At 47.3% G+C, this 18,957-nt stretch overlaps 1 protein-coding gene across 9 annotated transcripts in view; it reads left to right on the forward strand.

Annotated features, from left to right (window-relative positions):
• Stard9 (StAR related lipid transfer domain containing 9) overlaps positions 1–18,957 on the forward strand; it is a 77,521-nt gene that overhangs the window by 55,785 nt on the left and 2,779 nt on the right. For 8 of the 9 annotated variants that reach the window (XM_040746114.1, XM_040746116.1, XM_040746119.1 and 5 more), the window contains 7 exons: positions 882–10,964; positions 11,138–11,335; positions 11,730–11,913; positions 12,272–12,367; positions 18,267–18,384; positions 18,510–18,628; positions 18,825–18,889. In XM_040746114.1, the coding sequence (XP_040602048.1) occupies positions 882–10,964; positions 11,138–11,335; positions 11,730–11,913; positions 12,272–12,367; positions 18,267–18,384; positions 18,510–18,628; positions 18,825–18,889 (10,863 nt within the window). Of the gene's footprint in view, positions 1–881; positions 10,965–11,137; positions 11,336–11,729; positions 11,914–12,271; positions 12,368–13,577; positions 13,795–18,266; positions 18,385–18,509; positions 18,629–18,824; positions 18,890–18,957 lie in introns of those variants that run through there. The other variant, XM_040746120.1, reaches the window with a different exon arrangement.

The following is an 18,957-nucleotide window of genomic DNA, read 5'->3' on the forward strand; positions in this document are numbered from 1 at the left end:
TCCCAGATTCCTTGGAGTAGAACCACACAACCTGTTCTGTGAATCCTTTGCCTTGCCCAGAAGAATCACACGGTGTCTGTTACTGGTCTTCTTGCTCACCTCTCTGTTCTTTAAATAACTGGGCAGAAAACACAACTTTTAATTATAGAAAAACTTTAAACATGCAAAAAGTGGAGTGACTTATACAGCACCTATTTTCAGCAACTAGAAAGGTGTGCCCCTTCATTTCTAGCCCTACCACCCTCCCTTCCCAAGTAGTTAAAGCAACATCATGTCATTTTAACATCACATCTGTAAGAATGTACCTCTAAAGATGCATTCTGTCATACCTACCAAATCATATCTACGAAGGTCAAGGTTGATAGCTTGATAGAATCTAAAACTTGGGTCACACTCTGTTTTCCCAAGTGGCTTCAAGTGTGTTTTGATTTTTCAAATCAAGATCTAGTTGGATTTATATACTGCCTGCCACTGTTAAGTCTGAAGTTCTCATAGTCATTCTTTCCTATTTCTTATCAGTGTGTAGAAGGGGTCAGTTCTGTAAGTGGTCCCATTTCATGGATTTATATGCTTGGGCCTTTATAGTTTTAAAATTGTTCCTGCTTTCCTTACATAACTAATTTCTTGAAATATAATTCATTTAAGTTTCCTACAATAGCAGTTGAGGGTAGGGGTTGAGTGACAGTATGTATCTGAGACTTCTGAAAGCCAGGGCTCTGTTGTCAACAGTTTGCTTCTGTATGTATCAAGCTGAGGACTGTAGGATACAGTGAGTGATATTGCCTGCTTCCCACCTTCTTTCAAGCCAACCAAGTGGAATGCCATATTCCTTCTAATGATAGGACATTACTTTTCTGAAATGGCTTTCCTTATCTTCACAGTGCTTTCATGAACTGGAATCCTTCCACCATATCACCACCTGTGCCTGACCTGACTCACCAAATACCAGAGAAAACCCTATCAGCAGATTCCATCCCCCAAGTTACTGCTTACCCTCCAAGGATAGGGTGCCTGGGCAGGAACAGCCTCCATCTATCAGGCTGGAGAAAGCTCTATCCAACCAGGGGAGCCTCAACCAGAAGGGGAGTCTCCTGTCTCACTGTGAGTCACGAGTCTGTCAACATCCAGGAAACTGAGACATTGGGCAAGCATCCCTGTCAGATGTCCTCCCAGGGCTTAGTGACTAAGAAGCTAAAGCCAAGAGATGGTTCAAGGACCACTGCTACACAGGCTAGAAGGGCTAAGGGACTAGTAGTCTCTGTCAACACACAAATTGGATGGCAAGAAGAAGGGAGCTGTGAGACCTACAAGCCTCCTAAGGAAACCACTTCCCACTCTACTTATCTCAGTGAATCTGAGCAAGCAGCTGGGCATGGGAAAGTAGTCAAGACTTTTCAGGCAGAATCCAAACCATCTCCTCCAATTAGGACATCAAAAAAACACCAGATGGTGCTGCCAGCTAGGGGCAGAGACGTTGCTAAAAAGTTCTCTCATTTGCCTCATGGTAGTCCTTTAAAAAGACAACCTAGTACAGGGAATCCAGACACTCTGGCCTCCTTCACAGATTCCAGACCTATGATAGATTGTGTAAGAGAAAAGGACAATGATTTATCTGACACTGATAGCAGTTACTCAGTGGATTCTCTCTCTTACGTCTATGCTAAAGTCCCAAAGGAGCTGCAGAAGCCAGAAGACCTTCAGGAAAAATGGAATCTTCCAGATCAAGAAAGCTCTGAAAGTGACAACAGTCAAATATCTGAGGATTCACTTGCCGAGAAAGGGTACCAAAGCCCCCCAGAAAACTCAGGGGGTGAATATTCCTCCGTGGACCATGGGCAGTCAAGGGCCAGAATTTCATTCTCTATAAGACACCTCCCCAAGCCCTCTGACAGTAGCTTATGTGCTCTAGCACATAGGAGCTTTTCCTTGGACAGCCTGATTGATGCTGAGGAACTGGAAGAAGACAGGCAGGAGGAGCCTTTCCTTGGTTCTGCTGATGAGATGCCTACAGAGACTTTTTGGCACCTGGAGAAGGCCACCCTAGCTGCAGTAGACCAGGAGGCAACATGCAGGCCTAGCCCTGTCAACCACAGAACAGGAGTCAGGCCAAATGCCTTCCAGCCAAAGAGAAATTCATTTTACCTTGATCCTCATTTCCAGCCCCACTGTGAGCAGCCTGAGTCAGAAATGGCGGCAAACTATTCCGAACAAGCCAACTTTCTCCAAGGCATGCAGCTTGCAAGAGAGAGCCCCCTGGTATCTGTGGATTCATGGTTTTCTTGTGACTCTAAGGTCAATCTCAGCAGCCCCTCAGCAACTGTACAGTCTTTATGTCCAAGTCCTGATGTACATGAAATTCAGCCCTATAATGAGATGCCTAGACACTGGCTAAACATCGAAGAAGTAACACCACCAAGTACAGTCCTGCCACATAGCTGCAAACTGCTCCAAGGCAGTGCTGAGCAGCCACCCTGCAGTTCAGATTTGTACACAACCTCTACTTCTGATACATTCAAGCCTTCAGTTTGTGGAAGTCAAAGGCTCCTTCAGCCAGTTGATTGTGTCTTTCAGGGCAAAGAAATTTCTGACATGATCTACCAGGGCATTTCTGAAGAGTCACACAATTCTGACATGTCAAGTGTGCTGGCTCCCTCTGCCACCTCATTGACTCATGTAGGCACTATTCGTGAGAAGGACTGGGCTGCTCTTCAGCAAAAATATCTCCTTGAACTCTCTAATTCTGTTTTGGATGCTGTGAGAGAACCCAGGCCAGCTTTCTCCTTCCTGGAGGAAGACTCTAGCTCCCTGGCTGAAGCTTCTGAAAAAGTAGATACTCACTTGCCAGTTGGCTCTGGGATATCTAAAAATTTAGATTTCAGCTACTTTCCAGTCCACCTGTCAAAAATCAGGCACTTAAGAGCTGAGAAAGACCATGATAGTTTGAGTGCCAACTTAGAAAGTGCTTCTGATCTCTTGAGTACTGTCGAGAAGGTGAGTAATAATGGGGCATACTCCACAGACCTAGAATCACTGACTTCTGGATCTATCAATGCACAGAGCTGTACAACAGGAAACAAGATACCAAATTATGTGACAGAAGCATGGGACGTCAAACAGGCCAGCTTGGAAGGGTTCCTTCAGGGTAGCAAGAACCCTGGGCTGACAACTTCCTCTGGGCAGTGTTTCTTCCAGAAGAAGGCTTATCACAATCATGATACATTAGCCACCAAAGCAGACCAGTGGCCCCAAGATGGGGCTCTTCTCAGGAAAAACACTGCTGTCCCTCCAAGAGTGTTAAGTCACCACAGCCACCCACACCCACTGCTGGAAGAGAAGCCAGATTCTCAGCAGCAAGCCAAGGAAACAGCTGGAGCACATACAGACACTTCTTGCACTCCCCCTTCAGGTCCAGAGCTGTTCCTGCACTCTGCTCCCTGGAGTCCTTTCCCATCTTCTCTGCAGCCTCCTCCCTTGGAAACATTCTATGTAACCAAAAGCAGGGATGCCCTGACAGAAACTGCCTTAGAGATTCCAGCCTGCAGGGAAGCCTGGGTACCATCCCCACCCCCCAGGGAAGCCTGGGGCTTTGGTCATAGCTATCAAGTCCTCCAGAAAACTTACTGGAAGAATAATTTACCCAAGTTGTCACGTAGCCAGAATTCCAAGATTGACTCATATCAGCAGGTGACAACAAAGAGGCCAACTAATCTGAACACAGAAGTTGTTACTGAAGAACTGGAGAAATGCTCTAGCAATATTAGTGAGGAAGGAAACCTCGATTCTGCTTACTGTTTTGTTTCTCATAATAGACATCATCTCCCTTCTACCAGCCTTAAAGTTTGTGAATGTGGAAATCAACTTGGAATTTTAAATAAAAAGTACAGCCTCTCGGTCCACAAGGAAGGAGAAGGGGCCTCTGCATGGCATCACTGCAGTGTTGCCTTTGATGGCACTGAGTCAAAGACTTTGCTTTTCATTTGTGATTCCAAGGCAGGAGGGGAAGAACAGAGCCCACTCCCACCACAGGTGCAGGCCTGTGGTGTGCACAGCCAGTCTTCTGGAACCAGGTCTGATTTCATTGGTAAAATCACCAGTTTAGACCTGAAGAAGGTAATACCAGAGGAAACGGCTGTTTCTTTGGAATCCAGATCACTCCACTGTCGAGTATGCAGCCCTGTGATCATGGCAGGAGGTGGGAATCCAACTCACAAGTGGGAAGAGAGAAATGAAACTGTGCTTCTCAGGGAAGTGATTTCCAAAGACATCCAAGAAGAGTCCAGTCTTTCAGGAACCCAGTATACCTGTGAAAGATGCCATCTGGTTATGTGTTCTCAGGAAAGAAAGCCTCTTGTATGCAAGGCCCATGGGCAGTCACAAGAAATAAAGTCCAAAGAAGAACCTTTGGGAGAGAAACAGAGCAAGAGAGTTAACAATGCTGATGAAATGGCTAGGCTGATGAGAAGTGTAATGCAGCTGGAAACTGGCATCTTAGAAATCGAATCCAAGCATAACAAGCAGCTTCATGCTTCCCAAACACCAAGTACAGAGTTTATGCTCCAAGCCCTACAGGACCAGGAGAGGGCTGACCATGTCCTGATTCCAGAAAGTTCTGGAAAACATTTATTCTTTAATAATCAGCCATCTTTTCCAATACAGATAGAGGATGGTATCTTTGGAGACAGGGAAGGTAAGGAAATGGAGGGTAACAATGCTGCCAGTAATAATGCTCAGGCTCAGAAAATCGTAGGAAGCCCCTTCAGATTAGGGGGATATGCACAAAAGAAACAGTCTGAGAGTGAACACTCACACCCACCACCTGGAGTAGAGGGACTTGCCAAGAATACGTGTGATTCTTTGGGGAAGAGCATAACTCTTAGAGAGCCTAGCAACATTTCCCTTCACTCAAGGAGAATGGAAGTGTTAGCTAGAACTCTACCATTGCAGCCCAGTGTAGAGAGCTCTCCTGAGCAGGATGATGACCATCTAAAAGCATCAGCAGACTTCCAAGACCAGGCTTGGACCTTGGGAAATCTTGAGGAACCAGAGACCATGGACAGTTTTCAAGAAAGCCAAATTGTTGAACTCCCAAGTGATTCAAGGTTACAGGATACAAAAGCTCATGGGAGAGTTGAAGAACTGGCAATGGAAGAGAGAGGGAACCTACAAGAAGAGAATATGATCTCACTGACCCAGAAACTTTCTGCTCCAAGCCATCAGTGTAAGGGCACATTTTCCAGCCAGGAGACTGTCTCCCCATACCATAACCAAACAGGCTTTTCTGCAGCTCTTCCTTATGCAGAACGAAGTGCTACTCAACCCTTGCATTCTCCAAGCTTGCCAAGAGGCTGTTTGTATGCCTCCGATACCAAAGGCATGTCTTTATTTGAGTACATGTTAGAGCCTACAATGTTGAAAATTAATAGAAGTTCTTTGGCAACTGGAGTAGGGCATCAGGATTATAGTGGAGGGGCCAGAAGCAGTATCCCACAGGGAAGTGTTACAGGGGATGCTTCCACTGCACACACTGCCTGGTGTGGATCTGTGACACCCATGGTCATGAGAGCTAATGGTCAGTCTGTTACACCAGAGAGCATAGAGGCAGAGGACTGGATAGCAGTAAGCACTAGCCCCCAAGAACACCAGAGAGGGGACTTCAGAGTCACTTCAATAGGTTTGGCTACCCAAGAAGTTTTGGGTTCTGAATATGAGGCAACTGTACAAAAAGAAATAAAAACCAGTTCCTTGCATGGGGTTTCAAGGCAGACTGAGAAGAGGGTTAGTTTCCTCTTACAAGAAGACAGTGACCATGGTGAGGAGGAAAGGCAGAAGGCAGAGACGTCCGAAGACCAACAGCCTGCTAGCAGTGCTGGCTTAATATCTTCGTCTCTCCTGAGGGCACCTGATCCAGAGCCTCTGCCCCTACCCGACTCCTCTATCCACGCATCCATATGTCTGGCTATCTTGGCAGAGATTAGACAGGCAAAAGCCCAAAGGAAGCAGCTTAATGACTTTGCGGCTGAGGGGACAGTCCTTTCTTGTGAGACTTCACAAGAAGAGTGTTTTTCGGAGGCTTCTCGTAGGCCTGGGAAGAAAATAGTTAAGTTAGGGTGGGACAACACCAGGACTGAGGGTGAAGCCCAAGGACTGCATGTAGCTTCTCCATCTGCTGTGTCTGCAGACCTGTTGGCTGCTGAGAGGAAAGCCCAAGCCACGCCTCCCAGTGCAGGGGGCTTTCAGCATCTGCCCAATCCTGAAACTGACAGAGGACCAGGGCATCATTTACTGGATTCTCCCCATGTCGTCACAGATCTCAAAAAAAGACATTGTACTGGAGAACCAAGGGGAGTGAGTGGATGGTCTGATTCTTCTGAAGTCATAAAGAAAAAGAAAGGAACATCCAGAACACTGTCCTCTGTTGATCCTTTGGCCCCAGACAGGCTTCTTTCTACACCAGCTGTAGAGCAGGACAGGAAGGTAGGATCAGAGAAAGTGTCTGTCTTACCTTCTCAAACTTCTTGTGATGATCCTGACAGGATTATGCATGGGCAAAGTCAGTTAGGTGAATGGAAAACTGCAGCGGGTATATCCTTTGATAGTCAGGACTGCATCCCAGAGTATCAGGAACCTAGAAGTCCAGATGGTACATGTGGAGGAGGCTCAGGTAAAATCTTAGTGACCACACAGGAAAGAAAAGCAGTCCATTCTGAATGTCAGTCTGCGATCTGTAGTGTTGGTAATTCTATAGGCCTCTCAGGGTCTAAGCAAGACCATATCCAGTGCTTGGATGCTTCTACTGGCTTTGAAGAAATGAAAGCAAGTCCAAAGTCATATGCTGTTCATCCAGGAGCTCCTAGAAAGGTTGAAGCAGAAGCGCATAGGTGGCATCCTATCAAGCAGAAACATGTTGACTCTGGCCTGGCAGAAGTCTGTGGGGCTGACAGCAAGACTCCAAGGTCATTGCTAGATCAAAGACCTATCCTGCATCTTTGCAGAGTTAAGGAAGACACTCCAGGTCTGTGCCCAGAAGAGTGCCTTGTCTTTGAGGGTAGCACTGGAGGCAGCAGACCACCTGGCTTATCTTATGAGGAGGAAGAGAACAGAACTGTTCCTTGTCCTCAACTAACTGCTTCTCAACCTACTGCTGTTCATGCCTGCTGCTCTCATCCCTCCACTCTGCCATGTTATAAAGATGGTTTCCTTAGGAAGGAAACTCCTCGGGCTGCTCCACATCCTGCCTACTCACATTTCATAGTACCATCTAAGGCCTGTGAAATGGACGGAACAATAGAGAGCTTTCCCAAAGACTCTCAGGTGTTTTTGGAACATGACCTTAAGCACAAATGTGTTAATGTAGAATTTGGGCCTGTAGACAGCAGCATTCCCAACCTATCCACTGCAGCTGCTGTCTCCTCTCCAGCTCAAAGCTGCTATCCTCCTTCCACCTCGGAAGTGAAGGCAAATTGTCTCACCCATGCAGTTGCTGGTGGAAAGTCAGTTGAAAGTTCTGAGAAAAGGACTTCAGGGAAGAAGGCTAGCATTCAGGATGCTTATCCACCCAGTCCTGTATGCTCGCACTCTGAGCCACTGAAGACTTTGAAGGATAACTCTGTAGGGGAGAATATACAGGCTTTGCAAGCCAAGTCAGAACCTCCTGTGGTGATTCAAGGACCTCATACCCTAAATTTAAATGAAGGATCTGTCGATGGTGAGGTGGTGATAGCAGCTCAGTATGGACATTTAGGAAGCATCACCAGATGCTGTTCAGAAAAGACACAACCTTCCACTGAGGTCAGGGGTCACAGTTGCATGGGTTCCCAAGCCAATTTTATAGATATGTTAAAACACACCTGCCACACTCAGATTGAGACTTCGTGGGAGGAAGAAGAGCAACAAAGAGATCAGGCTTCAGGAGATGGCAAAGACCATGCCCAGGTCAGAAATCTAGCATCTTCAAATGAGGGTGGCTTTGATGGCTCTCATACTAGAGATAGTGAAAAAGTGGAGATAGTTGTGACCAAGTCTCCTGTGTCCCAAACTTTATTTTCAGACCTTGAAGACATAGTTTCTCTGCCCTTGGGGCAAACTGAAACATCCCAGCCTGTTGCCCAGACTCCTGACCAACTCTACTCTGGAAGGGAGCAGCTGGCTCTCCGCCACAGGCACTCACTTCCTGTGATTGCAGTCTTCTCTGGCCCTAAACATGCCAGGTACTCCCCTAGACCTCATTTCTCTGTGGTCAGCTCATCTAGATCTCTTCATGAATTAAATTTGAGTGTGGAGTCTCCTTTCCCAGCAGATGAAGATGCACAGGCACCAAAAAGATTGTGGAGCCCACATCTCAGGGGCCATTGCTCAGAAAAGCCAATGTCAACATCTCCAAAGACCCAGAATTGCAATCCGAGAGCTCCATGTAATGTGAACAATGGCCCCACTGATCACAGGCCCCTGAAACCTGTCATTCCTCCTTATCCAACATCTTCCACTGTGTCATGTATGCCAACCCCTGATTTCATGACTAAGGGGATACCTGGTACTTTGGAGCAGGCCCATCAAGGAAAGACAGATAAACTGAATGTCCAGGGTATGCCAGAGAACTGGCACACTCAGGTGGACAAAGAAGTGCTGCCCTTTGGTTCTAGTGACACAAATCCCTATGTCCTGCCCTGGTGTCCACAGGAACCTGTGCATATTGGCTGGAAGCAATACGTGTTTGGAAGCGTAGTTGATGTCTCTTGTAGCCAGAAACCCCAAAGCTTAATACCATCGGATATGGCTCAGTGCTCTAGTACAAACAGTGCCCTAGATGGCAAGAAATCCCCATTTCACTCCCATCTCAGTACTTACACACAAAGTCAGGACCTGTCAAACATGTGCAACAGTATTGAGAATGACCAAAGTTCAAACGAAGGCTGGAAAATACAGAGTTCCTCACTTGCTGTGGAGAAGCCCCATATGTTGATTGGCTCTGAAGGAGTTGCCCCAACTTTGGATCCTGACAAGAGACCCCCATTCAGGGGCTCTTCTGAGGAAATAGGCTGTCTGAGGAGTGAGCTGTCTCTGGCTGGAGGGAGTGCCACAGCTCCAGTAGATGAGATTGTACTGCTCTGCCCATCTGAGACAGCCTGTGCTTTGAGGAAGACCAGGATGAATTGCTTTGAGCAGGGAACACAGACTCTGGGCAGCAGGCTCCACTGGAGTTGCACTGATATATCTGCTCAGCCTGGTGCCAGGACAATGTCAGACTCTGAATTGGCCTCTTGGACCAGCATGCACAACCTTTCTCTCCACCTCTCACAGCTTCTGCACAGCACTTCTGAGCTGCTTGGGAGTCTCTCACAGCCAAGTGTGGTCCCAAAGGAGCAGAGCATTAAGAGCAACTCCCCAGATGAGGCCCCGCAGGCCTTCATGATGGATGGTTCTACTCAGACCACAGTGGATGAGGGCATCCAGACGGACCTGGCCTTACCTCCTTTGTCCTTCCAGTCCCCAGAGGTCAAGCCTCAGGAAGTCAATGTGATCCTTGAAGTGATGGACTCAGGTATCACCATGTTTCAAGAAAAGGAAGATGTCCCAGGAATGTTTCACAAGAGAGGGGCAGAGGAGGCAGCAGAGCCCCAAGATCTCCATGAAGGAAGCACCCGATATAAACTGCAGAGCCCTCCCATGTCCTCACCATGCTTGAGGTCTCAGAACCTTACTTTTGTGAGCCCCCCAGCTTCTACTGATGGTTCCCCACCTCCCAGCCTGCAGCCAGAGGAATCTTCCATGGTGGTCAACAGTCCCAGCATCCCCCACCACTCAGGACTCTTCCTTGGTGCTCCAGAGCTCACCCAGGAGCCTGATACCCAGAAGCCAGGACCCCTGAGTGCTCAGCTGGTGGACAGGGCTTCCTCTCCAATCCTTACATTTAGTGCCAGCACCCAGGAATTGAGCAACACCTTAGCCTGTTTGACTCTATTGGTTCCTTCAGCTCATTCTCTCACAGATGTCCAGGAGATTGCCATCAGTCCTGACCTTGCTGTTGGTAGCCCAAGATCATTAATGGATAATTCTCAAGCCACTAATGAGTTAAGTGTCTCCCAGAGAGCTGGGTCTCTGGAAAGAGAAGACAAAAGTTCCTTAGGAAAGAGTTCTGAGGGTTTAGTTCTTGATTTTAGCTCTCCATGCAGCCCTCAGCAGAGCTCCAGTCTCCAAGTTAGTTTCTTAGGGCAGGCCCCTCAGCAGCTTCACCCCATGATCACCACTGGAGACCAAAGCACACTGCCATCTCCTCCACCAAGGCACAGGAGCCTGAAGCTAGATGACAGCTTTGTGCCGGAGAAGGTGGCTTCCATAGATCATGGTCCACAGAGCAGTAGGAGGCCAAGTCAGTGGCAGGGCAGGGCAGCAAATGAGGATGAAAGTTCAGGGTTTATGGTGGAGCCACAGCCCAGTCTGGATCTATCATGGAGAGGTCTTCCACCCCTTAGCCCTTGTCCTATCTCTGATACTACAGGCCTTCAAAGTCCTGCTGTAGAGCCAGTTCAGGCCTGCCAATCTGTGGGGCTGCTCTGCCCTGGTTCACATGTGTGTGTGGCCCCTGGTCTCCAGCATCACAGCCTGAGGGACCTCCCAGTTCATAACAAATTTGATAACTGGTATGGAGTTCAGGATGGATCTTGTGGAGGGCTGCATTTCAGTGAGAATCTAGGGGTTGGGTGTGACTCCATTTCTGGAGACCAAACACAAAGGCCCCTGCAACCTTTTGACAACTACAACCAGGATCCTGAGTGGCCCCGGTTGGAGCATGTCCCTTTGCAAGTAGGGGTCCAGAAACCCTCACTCAGTGTGGAACTCACAGAAGCAAAATTACACCGTGGCTTCGGGGAGACAGATGCCCTGCTGAAGGTTCTGCAGAATGGGACAGGAGAGGTGTTTGCTCCTCAAGAACCTGCTATGTCCTCTTCAGGGGAGCTCTACACCAGGTAAGCGCCTGGAGGGGAAGGAAGGGGTCATTAAGATAGGACCCAAGGAAACTTAATAGTAAGCTGTTAGCTCTGCCCTTGCTCCTCTCAGGGTTCTTCCGCAGGGTCAGAGAACTTCAGGGTGAAGGGCCATGTAGGACGAGCTTCAGTGAATCAATCACGTTTTGTCTCAGGCAGAAAAAGACTATAGAGACCCTCAGGAGAGAGAGGGCTGAACGACTTCATAACTTTCGTCGAACACGAAGCCTCAGTCCCCAGAAACAATTCAGCTTCCTGCCTAGCAAGGATCGCCCCACCTGGGAACTTGACTTGCCTAGCAGACGCCGAGAATACCTGCAGCAGCTGAGGAAGGATGTCGTAGAGACCACGAGGTAAGAGTGAATCTGGAGCATTCAGGAAGCAGGCTCTTTGGAAGCAGGGCTGGAATTTGAACTTCCCAAAGGCTTTTCCATGCCTCTGGAAAAACTGAACTAGATGTGAGTTTGGGACAAATAGAAATAGGATGTGTAGGAGGGATTAGGGCAGAGTGGCACAGAAGGAGATGGGCAGAAAAAGCCATGGGAAAGCATTAGACAGAGGGACTCATATGTTGTGCAAGTCTGTGTGTCTGGGTCTTAGAATGGCTTGTTCCTCTTTCTAGAAAACTGTCCTAAGAACGTTGAATGAAGATTTTGTAGATAGCAGGAGGTTGTGCTGAGCCTGCTGGGTTGGACAGGACTGTACTTTATGTTAGAAGGTGTCTTTTCACCCTGTGGACCTCCCTAGGATCCCAGAACCAGCACTGAGATCAGCCCACCCACCCTCTGACATTGAGCTGATGCTTCGAGACTATCATCAGGCCCGTGAGGAGGCCAAGGTGGAGATTGCCCAGGCTCGGGATCGGCTCAGGCAAAGGACTGAACAAGAAAAGCTGAGAATCCGCCAGCAGATCATCTCCCAGCTGCTGAAGGTGAGCAATGAGGTGGTCTTCTGCTTTAGGACAGGCCTGGAACCTGGGCCAGATCTTAGACTCTAGCAGTTTGTGAGTCTGGATACACTTGGAGGGTGTAGGACTCTGCTTCCCGTCCAAAGCTGGGCTCATATTCCCTTTACACCTTCATCAGACCACTCTTGTCACAGACCAGAGTGTGGGAGGAAGAGGCTTCTGTGTGGAATGTGGGGAAGCATGGAGAATGGTGGCTTCTGGGAAGTAGGTAGGAGGCTACAGCAGGAGGATCTGGGAGGTGAGATAAGAGGGAAGGTTGGGGGAGAGAATGTGGTAGTGAGGGTGTATCTTCAGTAGCTAGTTCTATTTGTCTTCTTCCCAGGAAGAGGAGAAACTACAAAGTCTAGCCAACTCCAGTTCCCTGTGCACCAGCTCCAATGGAAGCCTGACTTCTGGCATCACATCCCTAGAGCTTAAGGTGAGTGGACAAACAGCAGTGTTTCTGAGATGAAAGCATGTGTAGGACCTGTGCCTCTCAAGGTCCCTACCGAGCCCTTCCTGTGTGCCTTCAGTTTATTTATTTGTGAAGCGGGGTCTCATTGGCTGGTCTGTATCTAGCTGTGAAGGCCAGGCTGGCCTCAAACTCAGAGATCCGTCTGCCTTTGCCTCCCCAGTGCTAGGATTAAAGGCGTGCGCCACCACCCACAGCAGATGCTTTAATTCTTCATGCTCTTTGTTAGCATTTTCTTTGCTGTTTAGAAGCTTTTGCTTGTGATATAATCTCAACTGTCTATTTTATTTCCTTATTTATTTTTTGAGACAAGGTTTATTTATATAATCCTAGCTATCCTAGACCTCAATCTATAGATCAGGCTGGCCTAGGCCTCAGATATCTGCCTGTCTCTCAGGCCTCCAGGGTACTGGGATTACAGGTGTATACCACCACTGCCTGGCTCAACTGTGAATTTTAAAATGTTGTAGCCATGATCAGAAAATCATCGTGTCGATTTTGAAATATTTCCTCTATTCCTGTAGTAATTTCAGAGTTTCATGTCTTACACTAAGGTCCAGACCCTGTCATGGTGATACACACCTGTCATCCCAGCTGTTGGTATGTTGAAGAAGGATCATGAGTTCAATCAAGGTTATCTGTGGTGTATAGCAAGACAGTCAGAAAACTAAGTCTTTCTATCCATTTTGAGTTGATTTAGTTGTGGTGAGAGATGAGGGTCCAGATCCAATATTGTGCCTGTGCGGTTCTACTTGCCCCAGTGGTATTTGTTAGGCTGTCCATTCGCTGTTTGTTTGGGAACCTTTGTTAAGGATCAGTTGACTGTGGATGTAAGATTTATTTCTAGATTTTCTGTTGTCTGTGCATTTTTATGTTAATACCACACTGTTTTTGTTACCTTGGTTCTGTAGTCTGCCTTGAAATCAAGAACTGTGAACTTTCCAGCTTTGCTCTTTTTACTTAAGGTTTCCATGTGAATTATAGGATTAGCTTTTGTTTCCATGAAGAATGGCATTGACATTGTTATGGAGATTATGCTGAATCTATCAATTGCTTTGAGTGTCATGGGCATGCAATTGTAGAATTCTTCCAAATAGTGAACTTTGGAGAGGATGTATTTCCATATTTGAAGATTTTTAAAACTTTTTACTTATATGTATGTGTGTGTTTGTTTAAGGTGTGCACCACATCACCTGGAATAGAGTTACAAGCAGATGTGGGTACTGGAAACTGAAGTGGGGTACTTTGGAAGAGCAGGAAGTACTCGACCTCAAGCCTCTCTCAGTGCCTGTCTTCAATTTCTTTCTACAGTGTTTTGTAGTTTTCATTGTGTAGATCTTTTTCTTAGTTAATTTTATTCTTAGCCATAAAATAAACAAAACACCTATTATGGACGGGATTGTTTTTAATGATTTTTTTAATGGTATGTTGAATATCTTAAAAATGTGTATACATGTGTGCTTGAATTTGTACAATGTGTGCCTGGTACCCATAGATGCCAGGAGAGGGCATCAGATCCCTGATGGAGTTAGAGACAATTATTAACTGAACTAGGGTCCTCTAGAAAAGCAGCTCTTTTTTGTTTTGTTTTCTTGTGTAGCTCTGGCTATGTAGATCAGGCTGGCCTTGAACTCAGAGATCTGCCTGCCTCTGCCTCCCAAGGGCTGGGATTAAGGGTATGTGTCAGTATGCCTAGTGTAGCATGTGCTCTTAACCACTGAGCCATCTTCCCAGCTCCTCAATGTATTCTTGAATTCTGTTTCCAAGTATTTTTGTTAAGAATTTTTACATCGCTGGGCGTTGGTGGCACATACCTTTAATCCCAGCACTCGGGAGTCAGAGGCAGGCGGATCTCTGTAAGTTTGAGCCCAGCTTGGTCTACAAAGTGAGTTCCAGGATAGCCTCCAAAACAATACAGAGAAACCCTGTCTCGAAAAATAACAAAAACAAACAGAAAAGAATTTTCACATCTGTATTCATCAGAGAATTCGGCCTACAGTTTTGTTGTTGTATGCTTATCTGGCTTTGGCAGCAGGATAGTACTGGCTTCCTAGAATGGGTTTAGTTGTATTCCTTTCCTTTCTATTTTATGGAACAGTTTGAAGAGCATTGGCATTAACTTCTAAGGTTTGGTAGAATTTGGTAATGAAGTCATCCAGTATTGGACTTTTCTTTGTTGAGAGATTATTGTGGTTTTAGTATTGTTGCTGGTTATAGATCTATTTTTCATGTCCATTTGGCCATTTATCTGTATCTAGGAATTTATCCGGATCTGATCTATATTTTCTAGCTTTTAGGAATCTAATTGTCAAATCATGATCCTCTGGATTTTACTGGTACCTGTCATACATATTAGTAATGTGGGACAGTTAACTCAACTACAGCCTCCTCTGTTTCCCTTCTGTGTCACACTTGTTCCCCACATGCTCTCTGCAGGTTTGAGTCAGTCACTCTACTAGGCCAGGTCTTGTTCATGAGGTGGCTACCCTACTGCTAGTAGAGCGGAATTTCTTTTGTTTTGTTTTGTTTTTTTCCAGACAGGGTTTTCTGTGTAGCCTTGGCTGTCCTGAAACTAGCTCTGTAGACCAGGCTGGCCTGGAACCCACTGAGATCCACCTGCCTCTGCCTCCCAAGTGCTGGGATTAAAAACATGCACCACCACACCCAGCTATAGAGTAGAATTTCTATGAGACCTCAGAGATGGGTATAGGTTATTTCTGATGCCCAGAGCAGTCCAAATTCAAACAATAGGGCATTATCAAAATGCTTTTGTCTACAGCACCCCAGGGGAAGGCTTGGAGTTACAGTGAACCCTTTCCCAAAGCCAGGCTGTGAAGATTCCAGACTCCTTACCTAACTAGGCTATAAGCCTGAGAGGGTTATGTGTGGGTCTTCCCAGTAGCCAGGCTTGTCTCATTTGTGCTAATGAGTTTTCCTGGACTCTGGTTACCCTAAAGAAAGGAGCCATCTTTCTGGGCAATGAAGGTAGGGCAAGTGCTGGGATATTTTGCTTCTCCTGCTGTGCTCTTGTCTCAGTTCTTTGAAATCTACAGGTTTCCATTTGCCATTGTGTGGAATCTCAGTGCTCTTTGATAGTTGCTCTTGGAAATGTGAAGTTACAATAGTCTGTTTTTGTATTTGTGGAGGAATAGGTGACTGGCACCAGGTCCAGAATGTTTGTTCTCAGGTCACATGTGCCACACTGCACACATGCAGCAAACAATGAGGCTATCATATTGGACAGTTCCCCTTCTTTAGAAGGCTTGCCATGTCAAATCATCACCCATACATACAGCTCAGAGACAGCAGAGAGCGAGCACACACAGAGAGGGCGCTGAACCCCTGACACTCGTCAGCATGACACATCACATCGTCCAGAGACGTCACATCACAGAGAGCGCTAGCCAAACTGGCATCCCCTGACCTCACCTCAGCACAGACGAGCCCGACCCCCACCAGACGCCGCCAAGAGCACTACAGACAACCCACAGCCCAGCCAAAACCTGTTGATCATTGCCCTCCACCAGCAGCACCACCCAGAGGTAAAATTTAGCACACCGCACTTTCCCTACAAAGGAAAGAGTCAGGGTGCTACACAGCCCCACAGCACACTCCAGCTCACTTATAGGCCAGGTCTCCCTGGCACCCCTTAGAGATTTCAGCAGCAGCACACCCCACAGCCCAAACCCAGGGAGGAGGGGGAGAGCAGGGCTCAGCGTCGCACAGAGAGAGCCACCACCACGAGGGCAACTGAGTACCCCAGCCGAGACCGAGGCACACCTGCCCTACAGCCACACACTATGGCAGAGAGGCCCCCAGCACAAGAGACAGCACCTCCACACACCTCACGCAGGGACCCGAGGCGCCCAGGTGGAGGTTCGCCGAGAGGCCAGCAGCCACAGAGCCAGAGACCAGAACCCGTCCCGCAGCCCACCAGCCCCGCCCCCAACACACGTGATTTACAATGAGATTTCCCTTACTTTGTTGGGGTGACAGAATTCCAGAGACACACCACACACGTTTTGAAAACATGACATCCCAGAGCACGTCACCAGAGATCCTTAGCCCAAAGACAGAATCAGTGACAGCACCTACGCTTTGAACATCGTTTTACATTGTAGGAAATCGACACTAACCCTTGAGAGACCTCAGACGATGTGAACAGTCCCCAGAAAATCACCCCCAGCAGGCTACCGCACCTACCACTGACAGGGCGCACGTAGCAGGGCCAGGCCCCCATGGCTGCAGCACCAGGTAGAGCACCAGGGCACCCCACAGACAGAATGAGCATGCCTGCCAGCACCACCACGTCACACAGGTCACTTACACTTCCTTTTCTATAGTTTTTATATTTCAATTTTTGATAGCAGTACTATGAAATATTTATATACTAACTGGAGTTTTCTGCTTTTGACCTTTTAAATTTTTTAATAATGCTATATTTTTCTTGCTCCCAATATTATCTTTGACCCACAAAGCACAAGGGGTTTATTTTGGCCTGATCTATATAACGGTTCTCTGCCCCTAATGCTAACCCAGTTTGCCATAGCAGTATTAATTCATGATTACAGCTAGAAGTCACCTGTGTAGTACTATCAACATACAAGGTCGCCTAGGGCATTGGGCCAAATGCAAAAGAACCCCAAGATGTCAGTTTATGGTTGAGGTCAATAAGAGAACTGAGACAGAGAACAGGGGTGGGAGCTGAGAGCCTGGGTGCTAGGGGAACAGATCTTACTGGACATGTGACAGCCTGCTGAAAGATGCAGAAAGATGGGGTTGGAAGCATCTTGTCCTACAGCATTGTGAACTGCGGTGGTATTTTTTGGAGGAGTGGTGAGAGCAAATGGTTCTAGGTTATGGCAGGTGCAGTGCAAGCAAGAGGTAGGAGATGACAAACAGAACACTGGCTTCAGGAAGCTCAATGCTGGGAAACACATCTCTGTATGTTTAAATACTCATATCTAGTGAAAAGGGAGCAGTGGAGACAAGTGGAGAAAGATGATAGGTGAAAGGGATCCTAACAGTTACAGATCTAAAGCTGGCCTGCTTCCTGCTGCCACCATGATACACGTGGCTTTTTTTTTCCCTTCACCTTTTTCGGTTTTTCGAGACAGGGTTTCTCCATATTGTTTTGGAGGCTGTCCTGGAACTCGCTCTGTAGACCAGGTTGGTCCCAAACTCATAGATTCGACAGCCTCTACCTCCTGAGTGCTAGGATTAAAGGTGTGTGCCACCAACGCCCGGCTTACAGGTGGCTTCTTACATAATTTAGCAGAGGGCTCCATAGTCAGATACTGGTTATCCCAACTGCCATGGCAGCTGATCTGCAAGTAACCCTTTAAGCCTGTAGCCTAGATAATGAAGCTTTCTTGCCTGGTATCTATTGCTGTTTTCTCTTGAGGGCATCTGTCTTAGTTATTGTTCTGTCAGTGTGAAGAGACACCATGACTAAGGCAACTCTTACAAAAGAAAGCATTTAATTGGGGGCTGGCTTACAGTTTCAGGGCTTAGTCCATTATCATCAAGGCAGAATGCACAGCAGCAGGCAGGTATGTTGCTAGAGAAGTAGCTGAGAGCCAGAGAGACAGTGACACTAGACCTGGCATGAACATCTGAAACCTCAAAGCCCAACCCCAGTGACATACTTCTGCAACAAGGCCACACCTCCATTAAGGATTAACCTCTCAAATAGTGCCACTCCCTGGTAACCAACAGTCAGCCTAGGTGAGTTCAAGGGCTTGAAGGCTTCCAAAGCATTCAAATATATGAGCCTTTGGGGGCCATACTTATTCAAACTACCACAGCACCCAATCTCCTGAAATCCCATTGTAATTGCTAGTTCTAAGTATCCTCTGTTCTGCAGGAGGACTCTCGAGTACCAGATTTCCGAGACACTTGGATAGGAGACTGGCGGGGCCGTTCCACAGTGAGGAACAGTCAGCTGTATCTGACCAGGTCTTCCTGGAAGAGCTTAGCCCACAGTGAGTAGGAAGCTTGGGAAATGACAGCTGTGAGATTAACTGGCCCAAGACTCTTGGTCCCATACCAGTGTCCCACCACCCTGGTGTTTTCAGGTCAGTACAGAGCCTTCATCTCTTTATTGTAGGCTGCAGAGCCTCCCTGGGCAGTGGCTGCTGCTCTCCTTTCAGCCTATCCAGTTTAGGGACCTGCTTCTCCCCCTACCAGGATTTGGCCAAACACATTGTCAACACTTCAATGGCTGATGTGAGTCTGTGCGCCTGTTCCTTTTCCCCTCCTGTTGCTATAGCCAAACTTATGCTGGATGGGGAGGAGCCAGGCAGATTAGGGCCACCAAGGCATTGGGAGCTTCAAGAACTCTTCATCTTGACAGATGGGCATTTAGTAAATGTTAGCCAGAACTGATGAACCTAGAGACCTAGCTTCTACCCTCTGTCCTCAGGTAATGGCTGCATGTTCAGATAATCTCCACAACCTCTTCAGCCGCCAGGCAACAGCTGGCTGGAAGTAAGTTATCCATCAGTGCTTGGTCCTTCTGCTATTGTTCTCTTTCTTCTCTGCCCTGGCTTCCCGGC

The sequence above is a fragment of the Mesocricetus auratus genome, unplaced genomic scaffold, assembly GCF_017639785.1.
Source record: "Mesocricetus auratus isolate SY011 unplaced genomic scaffold, BCM_Maur_2.0 Super-Scaffold_100004, whole genome shotgun sequence".
Lineage (NCBI taxonomy): Eukaryota > Metazoa > Chordata > Mammalia > Rodentia > Cricetidae > Mesocricetus > Mesocricetus auratus.